This window comes from Choloepus didactylus, chromosome 15 (genome assembly GCF_015220235.1).
Source record: "Choloepus didactylus isolate mChoDid1 chromosome 15, mChoDid1.pri, whole genome shotgun sequence".
Lineage (NCBI taxonomy): Eukaryota > Metazoa > Chordata > Mammalia > Pilosa > Megalonychidae > Choloepus > Choloepus didactylus.
Window position 1 is genome coordinate 33833433 of NC_051321.1, and position 12391 is coordinate 33845823.

The 12391-nt window shown below is 36.2% G+C and overlaps 1 protein-coding gene across 3 annotated transcripts in view; it reads right to left on the reverse strand.

Annotated features, from left to right (window-relative positions):
* Positions 1-2992: 2992 nt before the first annotated feature.
* Positions 2993-12391, reverse strand: part of CUTC (cutC copper transporter) — a 35950-nt gene continuing 26551 nt past the window's right edge. For 2 of the 3 annotated variants that reach the window (XM_037804955.1, XM_037804956.1), the window contains exons 7-9: positions 9007-9034; positions 6022-6127; positions 2993-5195 (exon numbers count right to left, since the gene is read on the reverse strand). In XM_037804955.1, coding sequence (XP_037660883.1) covers positions 5081-5195; positions 6022-6127; positions 9007-9034 — 249 coding nt within the window. In that variant the 3' untranslated portion in view covers positions 2993-5080. The remainder of the gene's footprint in view (positions 5196-6021; positions 6128-9006; positions 9035-12391) is intronic. The other variant, XR_005211967.1, reaches the window with a different exon arrangement.

Below are 12391 nucleotides of genomic sequence, written 5' to 3' on the forward strand. Positions count from 1 at the left end.
AGTATAAATTTTTGGCAGTGTAACAGGGTCCTTCCCCAAAGGTATGTGGCCTTCCCTTCATTCAAGGGACTCTGAATCTATAAACTGTCTCAAGTCTGGGAATTGATTAAGGGGCCATGACTCTCTGTTTTTGTAATTCAAGGGAGACTTTTGTTCATGTGACCTAGAATTCTTCTGTCTATATAGTTCAAACAAGAATTTAGTTGATTGCCCATCTATTTTACTACTTGGTACTCCATGATGCACTAGCCAATGCCATAAGTCTCTACAAGTCATTATTTTGATTGCTGCTTTGAGCCTGTTTTCCATTATGGTAGCCATGCCCCCTTGTCTGTGGTGATTAACTGCAATCACTTGGCTTCTGCCAACTTGGGACCTGATTATCCCCACTGTGTTTAAGGATTCCAGCTCAGTGACAGCAGTTCCTACAGTAATATCTGACCTACAGAGAAGGGTGACTACAGAGCTCTTCAGGGATGATGGAGCTAGTCTCACAAATTTATTCTTCACAGACCTGGTAAAAGGTGTGTCCTCTGGACATTCCAGGGATGTGTGAACAGGTCTTCCATGATAAATCCACTCTAACATTCCAACCTCTCTAAGACTTTGAATCCCCTCTTCCACATCATACCAGGGCAGTTCTGGCATTCCAACCTCCGGTAATGCTGGCGACCTTTTGATCCATGTTTCAGCCAACCAACCAGACTGTTAACACCCTTTCTAAGCCCTCAAGCTACAACATTGAATGCAGAATCTCTGCTTAGTGGGCCCATATCAGTAAATTCAGCCTGATCCAACCTTATATTCCTTCCACCATTATCCCACACCCTTAATATCCATTCCCACACATATTCCCCTGGCTTCTGTCTGTATAAGTTGGAAAACTCATACAGTTCTTTTGGAGTATAGCGTACTTCATGGGTCACACTTTGAACCTCACCCTTTGGGGCCTGTTGGGACCTTAGTCTAGTTATAGGTCTTGAAGCAAAGACTAGTGGTGGGAGTGGGTTGTGAAAAGAGTTAGAATTATCCTCAAGCCATCTACCTCAGGACATTCTGTTGCATTTTCATCTCTTAAAACAGGATTAATCTCTCCAGAGGAGTGAGGGCTGCTCCCTCAGGGGAGGTGATTACAGGATTAGCAGGCACTGAAGGGTTAATCTTTAGGTGGACCTTGGATGGCAAGTTCCTTAGGGCAGATTGGAGGTGGGGAAGCTGTTTCCTCAGGACAGCCCTCTACAGGTAAATCTAACAATGACTCAGCAGAATCCAGGGTTCTAATGTCCTCACTGCCATTATTATCAATCCATATGTCCCCAACCCAAGTTTCCGGATCCCATTCTTTTCCAATCAATGCCTTTACTTTAACAGCAGATACCCTGAGAGGTTGAGATTTTAGTTTATGTTGTAAATCTCCTACTTGCACAATGAGAGTCTGTGTCTGGTTTTCAGAAACCTCAAGTCTGCAGGCACAGGAAATAAGATTTTCTTTCAGGGCACACATAGAAACCTTTACATCTGTCATATGGCATTTAAGTTTTGAATTTGAAGCCTTTATCTTGTCCCTTTCTCTTACAACTTTATCCAATGTACCTAAGAGCAGCTAGCCAACACCATCATACCTCTTAATTCTGCAAAACTCTGTGAAGGTGTTGAAAACACTGTCACCCAGAGCCTTGCTTCGTATTAAGAGTATGATTAGGAGAATCAAACAGTGCTATTTTGCGTATCTCCTTTGCCAACTCATGCCATGGACTGTCTGTGCCCTCTTGATTACTGAAAATAGAGTCATTTAGTGCCTCTGAATCTAATCAGAGTAGAAAACAAATTGTAAAAGCTCATTTTAAGATTCTATTTATCAAGAACCACTCATGGTACCAAGTTGTATTAGTTAGGGTTCTCTAGGGAAACAGAATCAATGAGAGGTATCTATGAATATAAGATTTATAAAAGTGACTCACGCAACTGTGGGTATGCACGAGTCCAAATTCTGTAGGGCAGTGTTCTCGTTTCTTAATGCTGCTGGAATGCAAAACACCAGAGATGGACTGGCTTTTATAAAAGGGAGTTTATTTGGTTACACAGTTACAGTCTTAAGGCCATAAAGTGTCCAAGGTACCACATCAGGAATCGACTACCTTCACTGGAGGGTGGCCAATGGTGTCCAGAAAACCTCTATTAGCTGGGAAGGCACATGGCTGGCATCTGCTCCAAAGTTCTGGTTTCAAAATGGCTCTCTCCCAGGAAGTTCCTCTCTAGACTGCAGTTCCTCAAACATGTCACTCTTAGTTGCACTTGGAGTATTTGTCCTCTTTTAGCTTCTCCGGAGCAAAAGTCTGCTTTCAACAGCCATCTTCAAACTGTCTCTCAGATGCAGCTCCTGTGCTCTCTTCAAAGTGTCCCTCTTGACTGTAGCTCCTTTTCAGAATGTCACTCACAGCTGCACTGAGTTCCTTCTGTTTGTCAGCTCATTTATATGGCTTAATTTAGACCCACCCTGAATAGGTGGGGTAACACCTTCATGGAAATTATCCAATCAGAGTTATCACCCACAGTTGGGTGGGGGCATTTCCATGGAAACACTCAAAGGATTCCAATCTAATCAGCACTAAAATATCTGCCCCACAAGATTACATCAAAGAATATGGTTTTTTCTGGGGGACATAATACATTCAAACCGGCACAGGCAGTCAGCAAACCGTCAACTCCAATGAAGATGTCCAATGAACTCCTCAGGAAATGAACTGGGATCTTCGATGAACGTGTTCAATGAACTCCTCAGGAAATGAACTGGCAACTTTGACGGACTCCTCAGGAAATGCTTCACTGGTCAGCCGAAGAAGTAAAGGTCCTCTATCTGTCTCGCTTATAAGTCTTCAACTGATTAATTGGATTAAATCCAGCCAACTGCATTCTCTCATTGTGGAAGACATGCTCTTTGGTGAGTCATCAGTCACAGCTGCAGCCAATTGACTGATAATTTAAATAAACCAGGCTGTTGGTTTATTAACCAGCCACAAACATCCTCACAGCGATTGTTAGGCCAGTGCTTGCTTGACCAGACAGCTGGGTACTATCACCTGGCCAAGTTGACACATGAACCTAATCATCACAGGGACTAAAGTGGAAAAGGTATCATAATTGCTATTGGAATGCTACACTAATTCAGGAGAAAAATAAAGTCAAGAGTAGGGATCGCCTTATGCTTCTTTTATATTCACATAGTGGAGGGCAAAAAGAAGGTGCTGGCTTCAATACTCATTGCTAGGTTTCTTTGGAAGGACTTTTAGGCTTTTAAAGACTGATATGACAAGGCTAACCTAGGAGCAAGAACTAAAATTTAACAAAAACTTACTATGTACTTGATGCTTTAATATATCTTTTCACTAGAATCTATGGTGTAGTTGTTATTCCTGATTTACAAATGAGGGAATTAAACTTTAAGAAATTAAATTAGCCTTCTCATTGTAAAGTTGGGAGGCAGGATATGATTCCAGGTGCATCTCATTTTCCCAGGAGAATTGCTCTCTATACCACATCTACATTTCAGAAATAAACTAAAGCAGGAGACTTGGAGATTAGGAATCTAGTGTTCAAATTGTAGAAACACTAATTTTTTGTAAAAGGTTGAGCAATCCACACTACCTCTCAGATCCCTAGCTAATTTGTACAAATAAAATATTGTGATAACGTGGCCTGCTCTTAGTTGTCTCTGGAAAATCTGTCAGTGAAGTCCAGGCATGGGGTAGGATTAGGTCAAAATACTAAACATGATTTTGTATGTGTGTTTATGTGTGTGCATGTGTGCTTACGCATCTGTGTCTGGATTATAAAGTCAATAATGAAAACTGCTTTTAGAAATATTTATTATCTTTAGTAATAGCATGAACAAGTTAGAAAAGAAACCACTGAGATTATCACTGGATTTTAAATAGTTTGCCTCTCATATTTTCAGAAATTACTTAGCAAATATTCTACTTTGAAACTCTACCTGAAAAAGTGAGGAAACAAAAAAAAAAAGGTGAAGGAAGGGCCACATTTAAATAAATGCAAGGCTTTTGGTACTTACATTCATTAGCCAGAAATCTGTGCATGCAATTCATAGATGCTTAATTAACTAGATTCCTGGCCAAGGGCAAGCTCTTTATATTGTGCTTCAGTTACTCTCTTAAAATAGAAACAGCGGTTCTATTACCAGTGTGTTGTTAGCATAAAATGGGATTGTAAATATGACCATGACAGATAAAGCCAGTGATGAACTTCACCATTGGGATCTACCCAAAGGAAAAGCATTTTCCATTTCTAGAATCTATCCTATCTACAGCCTCAGTTAAAAAGAAGAAATGGCTACTTTGATAACCTCCCTAATTGCCCCAGTTCTTGCTATATAGGCCCTTGTATACTGTCATATGGACCTATGATTAAGCCATTTCTCTTTCTTGGAACAGAGGCAGAAGTAACCTGATAAACTCAGGAAATCATTTCTGCCTTTATAAGTCTGGGAACTTTTATGCCTTGCTTCCCAAATTTGGGAATTTTTATGCTGTACCATTTTACTCTGTACCCTTAGCATCTTGCCCAGGACAAAGTATAATAAAAAAAGAAAATGAAGAAAAAAACCAAAACAAAAGAAAACAAAGTCTTCCCTTTCATACTTGGCTACAAACTGTATTCTGGGTAAAATTAACAAACTATATCATAATAGAATAGAAAATTTTGTTTTACAAATGATAAAGCAAAACACTGTTATTTAATTGACCCTGAAGTCACACTCTGAATTCATACTTTGTGATGAATTTTCCCAGTTCATCAGTTAATTCCACTGCCAACAGACCAAGCCTCTGTGGAAGAAGTATAGACCCAATTCAACCATGATGATGGAGATGGCTGGCAAGAGTAAGCAAAAGAAGTGACAAGAGCTCTGTTTCAAGTTATTTTTCTCCTTTGTAAATGTTCTCCATGGCCAAGAAAGACTGTGACTGTTCTGACCAGAGAAAAAGGTTAAAGTTGTATCATAGAAAATTGGAGACTATACTTCTATCTTCATCCTGTGAGATCCATGTCTCTTAAAGAGGTCTGGCTAAACCAGGATATTCTTTGCAATAGCATTCAAAGTCCTCACTTTGGTCACATCTGTTACCTTTAGAGAATATTCTGAGTTAGAAAGTGAAGCTCCCATGGCAACAGAGGAATTTCTGCAATAAAAATAATAAAGGAACAGATAAATATATAAGTTGTTAGGAAAGGCTCTCAATAATTGACCCCTTCTACTGGCACTTCATTATATAGGCTAGTTCTTGCCTCAAGACCAAGGGTAGGTCAAAGACCCTGGACTATCATATTTCATAATTTTCATTAATTATTTGTAACATCTAGTACCCAAATATACCAGATAATATACTTGATTTTATTTCTGGAAATGTAAGTTCTAAATCTGCTGCTTCTTATATCTAATTTTTCTGACCTATAAATAAAAAGAATCAGCTACCAACTATTAAATTATAGGGGTTCCTGTCAAGCATAATAAAAACACATAATAGTTTCAATTCCTTAATGGTGTTATAATTTCAAAAGAACTGAAAATAGAGAGCAAAGTGAGGGAAGATTAAATATTAAAGGTAGGAAGGATAAAGATGACTTTATGACTCTTCCATCTTTACACCATGGTCATTAATTTTGTTAAAGGAAAGCACAGGCAAATAGACACTCATGCAATCTGATTCATTTGAACCTCAGCTACTGATTAAAGTTTATTATTACTGGGTCTACATTCAGCAGTGCCTAAAGGACATAAAGATTTAATTATGTTCAGAAAAGCATGCTTATTTAAGGCAGGACAAGAACCATTTTAGAAATGCTTTCCAACTGTAAAATGATTGCAACATTAGGTACAAATCACAACATTCCATTCACTAATCATGCCTCAATTAATTGGGGAAGTAAAGATTAATCTTGCCCCTTCTTGTATGAGTAAAGATTAATCTCACCCCTTCTTGTATGAGTTAAAGAATACATTTTTACCGAAACTTCATTCCTGAGTCTCTGGCAGACCGAGCAGAACAATGGAATTCTGTGGCACCTGAACCCTCAAGGATCCTTTGCAGATTTCTTTCTGTTATGCCACCCGCTGTTGGAAAGAATAAGTAATACATTAAGTAGAATAGAACTGTGCATAAAACTGAATGAATAATAATGATTCCTTGCTCTACCTGGAATCCCCATAATGAAATTTCTCATTAATTTAAGAATTATTCTCTCTCTACTAAGCTAGAATGAGATTGGAAAAGAATGATTTAAAATATAAACTAAAGATTCTGAGAAGAACTGTTAATGTTATAGAACCTATATGACAGAAATGAATATGTCCATTGGTTTCTATAACAATGCTGTTATGTATTTCTGCCTTTAAATCTAAAAAGATTACTCAGTGGCAAGTGTAATCTGAAGAAAATCATTGTCCCATCCCTCTTCTCCCCTCAACTGAGGCAAAATAAAATTAAAACAAAAGGTAAGAAAGAAGCTACAGAAGAAGTCTCAGAGAAATGTTTAAAAGGGAAGATTTCAACACTCCTTCTGTGCCCTAGGATCTGAAGAGTGCACTGACATCACTGGAAATGGGAATAATGCAAAGCGCCATACAGATTATGCATTAGAATTTTGTACCAAGTTTTTGTTTCATTTCACAGAAGAATCTGATTCTATTTTATTAAAATCGCACAATAAAGTATTTTATGATGACTCATTTACTTTGATGAACAATCTCTTACACATTTAAATATAAAGAAACTAATACCAGTAGATCATAAATATTAAACTCCTTTATTCATCTTTATACTCTTCTCACATAATAATATAGTCGATAAACATTTTTGAATGATTGATTAAATATTTACTTTGTATTTCATGCTATTAAAGTTGCTGAAGTAACTTGTCTTTACAAACTCAGACTCATTAGTTGGTACAGTAATATCACTGAGCCCATAGAAAGAACATAGATTGTAAAGTCAGATTTAGATTTGGAATCCCGGCTCCACCCTATAGCTCTTCACAGCTGTGTGCTAGTAGATAAATTACTTATAGCTACTGAGCCTCAAATTTTTCACCAACAAAAGAGGGATAACACTGCTTACCTCAAAAGCTTGTTGTAAAGATTAAAATAAGAGAGATAAATGTTACTTCCTTCTAACAAATAAAATATCTGGCCACTGAAATACATGTTGTGCAGTTACCAACAACTTCAGCACATAGGTAACACATTTTTCCAAACACAGATTAATATAGTTTTAGAGTTAACAGGACCCCAGAGAACAACTAGTTCAATATCCTCTCCTTAAAGGTGAGGAAACTAGAGGCAAAATATGTTGTAAACTTCATTATGAAAGCCCCTAGAAAGCAACTTCTATGCTTCATTCATCTTTATATTTCCCGATGATAAGCACACATTAGGCATTCAGGTTGACTTGTCTAGGAATTTTTTACTTTCTGCTACTTATTTACCTGAAATTGTAATAATCTGTTTACAGCTCAATTCTGTGAACTCCTTACTCTATAAGGTGCCTCAATTGGACTGATAGTATATATTTCCTATCTGCTCCTGTTTTAGGGACTTGCTACAGCTCAAGGCCTTCCTAAATTTCTAACAACATTCCTCTACTTGATCTCTTTTTAAAAACTGCCGTTTATCCGGCTGTCACCATGTAGACCTATGGTCAGTCTTGGCATGACTGGTAGTGAGACGACCAGACATTGTATACCTTCCTATGTGATGTAATATGAAGTATACGGAATCAACCATGAGGTATGCTTACCAAAAATATTTAACCAGAGTACAATCAAACATTATGATTTCCATTTTATAGGCAACACAGAGGCTAGAGAAACAAGCTAAACAGTATAAAAAGAAAACAATCTGATAAATCCATAAAGGAGCACATTTTACAGGACAAGTGGCCCAGACTTTCAATATTGTTTTTAAAAAAACCAAGAAAAAGAAAATGAAAACTATATTAAAAGATACTAAAAAATACAACAACCAAATGCAGTGCTTGTTCCTTAACTGGACCCTGATTTGAGCTCAAAGCTATTAAAAAAAAAACATTCTGGAGATAGAGAAAGATAAGCATGGACGGACTATTAAATGGCACTAGGCAATTATGTTTATTTTGATAAGTGTGAAAATGGTATTGTGGTTAGACAGGAAAAGGTTCTTTTATAAACGAGATGTGTAGAGATAATATGTCATGATGCCTTTAACTTTAAAATATCTTAGAAAACTAAAAATGAAGCAAATCCAGTAAAACGTTAAATCTAGGAGATGGGTATATGAGTATTCATCATGCTATTTTCTACTTTTTTATATGTTTGAGAAATTTAATGATAAAAAGAAAAAATTAAGATTGCCTTTTGTATTTGCCTCAGTGATTCAGGGTCGCCTATCTAATTTTTTAAAAACTACTCCATCTATTCACTTCTATGTGCCTAATTGAAATTATGGTTATCATCAGATGGTTAGCATATGATCAAATTATTCTGGCTACAAGGAAGAACTTGGTGATCAGAGATTTTCAGGAATTGAGAGAGTATTGTATTTATTCAGTGTTGCTACCTTAACACTTGCTTGCACCTTGTTAACAACTAGGACATTTGACCCTAACACAGTGTAGCAGCCATCAAACTCTGGTGTGCCTCATTAGAGACAGACATCCATATTCACAAAATTCTATACCATGGGAGAGCAAACATGGAGAAACTCCAACCACAGTCTACTTCATTTCCTCCTTTCTGAGCTAATCCTTGTTAGAATGTTCTCTTCCTTCTCAAACCCCCTTCTCTAATGTTTTTCATTCCAGCACAGATCTCCCAATCTTAAACATTTTAATCAAATTATGATTCTTCTCTCCGAATATCGCATACTAATACTTTCTTCTCCTACATTTTCCTGTTTCCTCTGCTCTTCTTCACTACAGTTCAGTGTTACAGCTAGTGAATGGATATATAAATAAATACCTGGCATTACTACAATCCTGCCATTTGCCTGGAAAAAAAAAAGAAGAAAAAAAAAGCAAGTGAATTGTAATATCATTCTCTTAAATGGGATAATAAGGCAGTGAGAACAGAAACATGAGTCAAGTATATTACATTTTTTAAATGAGTACTGGTCTAATTTTCACCAGATCTTCTCTACTTCTTTGGAATCTTGGGTAGGTGAGATGTTCAGCACAGTAACTCTTTCTATCCAGAAAGGTTATTTTACTATACTGCTTTAAAGGCTTGCATGTACTGTTATGAACACAAAGAATACAAGAATCCAATATAAACACCAAATTATCACATAACCTTAAGAAGAGCTATTACTGTAAAATGACACTAATACTCTCGGCAATGGGAAATAGTCGAAGTTAAACAAGAATTTAGCTGAAAAGAGCATAAGCACAATTCTAAATAAACAGACTACCGAAAAACAATCAAATCCTCCATCTTCAACTATTTAGATTATCATACCAATTAAATAAAGCCATAGGCATCTTTATCTAGAGTAACATACCAATTAAATAAAGTCATAGGTCCATTTAACCTGATTTTAAATAATAAAACTGGACTATATGTAATGATTTAATTTCTAATAATTCTTGAAGATAAAGATTGAAATTTTCTTACTTTTATTCAAATTTTCATCACATTTCTTAAATAAGTTTTGGTGGTACATTCAGTATCACTGAAACTCAAAAGGAAAGCATCCTATTATCAAACGTATACTTAGTGGAACTATTAGGAAGGAAGTTGGTAGCAATGACAGAATAAAAATGACATATTATGTTAAGCTTATTAATTTGCAGAGTAAGATCATTCAAGGTAAACATAATGAATTTTTTCATATGTGGCTTCCTTGGATGAGATTTTAATGCTGGACCAGTCAATCTTGCCACCTGTGACAATTCCAATTCTGATCAAACTGAACTATCAAGAAAGTGCTTATCAAATGCCACTGTATTCAAGTATCCATCAATTCAACATTTATTGAGTAGCTCTTATGTGTTGGGCACTGTTCTAGGTATTAGGAATACTGTGGTGAAAAAAAAAACAAAGTTCTTACTCTCATGGAGCTTACACATTCATGGAAGACAGACAAGTATATTTATAGATAATAAAATTTTAATTAGTACTATGAATAAAAAATAAAGCAAGGTAATAAAACAGAATGAAAGGGAGAAAGGGTTATTTCAAATAATTTAATAGTTGTTAAAGAAATAAATGGAGCAAGGCTTAGTTTAATACTCACAAACATGCTAAAGCAAAGCATTCATAAAGCAAAACATTTACTATCTAGGAAGCAGAAATTAATTTAGGAGGAAAAAAAAGTATCATATTTACCTATTTCTTACCAAGAGAAAGCTTTCCAAAATATGGACAAATATTTTTAAGACATGAATTCTATCAGTTTTTGGTTTTGTTTTGTTTTGTTGGCCTTCCATAAAAGAGTATTTAGAACATGCTTGGCTAAAGCTATTAAAGAGTTCTAACAGCAAAAAGCACTTACTAAGTGTCAGACATTGTGCTATTATTTGAAGTATTCCCCCATAACTATTCTAGGAGGGAAGTGCCATTATTATTCTAACTTTGCAGGTGAGGAAACTGAAGTTAGGGTGGCTAGATAATCTGCTCCAGTTCACTGGCAAAATCAGATTTAAACCCAGGACTGTCTAATCCCAAAACCTATGCTTTTCACCAGTATATTATACTGGTAAGCAATTATTTCAAGAAGTAAAGTTAGCATATGGAAATACTTAACCTAGATTTTCCTGCCAAACAATGATAAACCCTACAACGCACACACACATACAACACACAGATATTTTCAAATGCAATATATGACTATGGCAATTATATCTACCCTAGCTCTATTCTGTAGGGAGCAACCTTTTTAAAATGGAAACCTGATTCATCAACTCTTCTATTTTAAAATGCTTCAAGCTTTCCTCCCGCACTGAGGATAAAACACAAACTCTAATGTGGTTTTCAAGGCTCTAGACATTATTCTTCTCTTCACATTCACACTCTGGTCATGCTTCAACATCTTAATAAATTACATTCTCTTGTGTTTTCCAGCCTTTGCATATAGTATTTCTTCTGCATGTAACATTCCTCATCCCCCCTACCTTTACATGGTTATCTCCTAATCATTCTTCAAATAAATAAGATATTGCAGTTTGGATGTCTTTTCTTTTGGGAAGCTTTCCAAAACTACTGCCTGCACCCTTTACCCAAAATCTGGGGTTAAGTCTTCTCCAATGTGTCCCTATAGCACCTTTTTCATAGCTCACTATTAAAATTGCCTGCTTACTTCTCTATTGTGTACTAGATCATGAGCTCTATAATGGCAGTGAGTATACACACTGTGATGGTTAGGTTTATGTGTCAACTTGGCCAAGTGATGGTGTCCAGGTAACTGGTCAAGCAAGTACTGTCCTAACCATTACTGTAAGGACATTTGTGGCTGCTTTATTAAATCATCAGTCAATTGACTGCAGCTGTGACTGATTACATCAACAAAGGGCATGTCTTCTGCATTGAGAGAACTCAATCACCTGGATGTAATCCAATCAGTTGAAGACTTTTAAGAAAGAGAGAGGACCTTCACTTCTTCTTTGGCTAGCCAGTGAAGCGTTTCCTGAGGAGTTCATTGAACACCTTCATTGGAGTTGCCAGTTTGCTGCCTGAGGAGTTCACTGAACACCTTCATTAGAGTTGACAGTTCGCTGCCTGCCCTATGGAATTTGGACTCGTGCATCCCCACAGTTGCATGAGACACTTTTATAAAATCTTAAATTTATAGGTATCTCTTGTTGATTCTTTTTCCCTAGAGAACCCTAATTAATACATACACATACACACACCACCTTTGGTCACCACCATAGTGCAAATGCCCTGCATATTTTATTTACATATTTATGTATTTATGTATTTATATATTTATATATATAGTCAGTAAGTTCCAGACCAGCAAAGTCAAATAAGATCCTTAGGCAAAATTTCTGAAAATTTATTTTCATGACTATAGAAAAGTGAAAATAAATTTATTTTCAGATAATTAAAATAATTTTCGTAATCAGCTATCTACAGAGAACCACTAAATATTATTAGTAATAGTAGCAATAATAATAGAAACCCACATGTATTAAGACGTACCATGCTAACCACTGTGTCCGTACACTTTTTATCTCACTAACACTCAGAGCTACCATTGAAAGGAGACAATAAAATTATCTCAGTTTCACACATGAGGAAACAGAGGCTTAAAGGTTAGTAATTTACTCAATATTTAAATGTCGAGTAAGTGTCAAACCTGAGCTTCAAATCCAGAACTCTCTGATCTCAAAGTGCATACTATAGA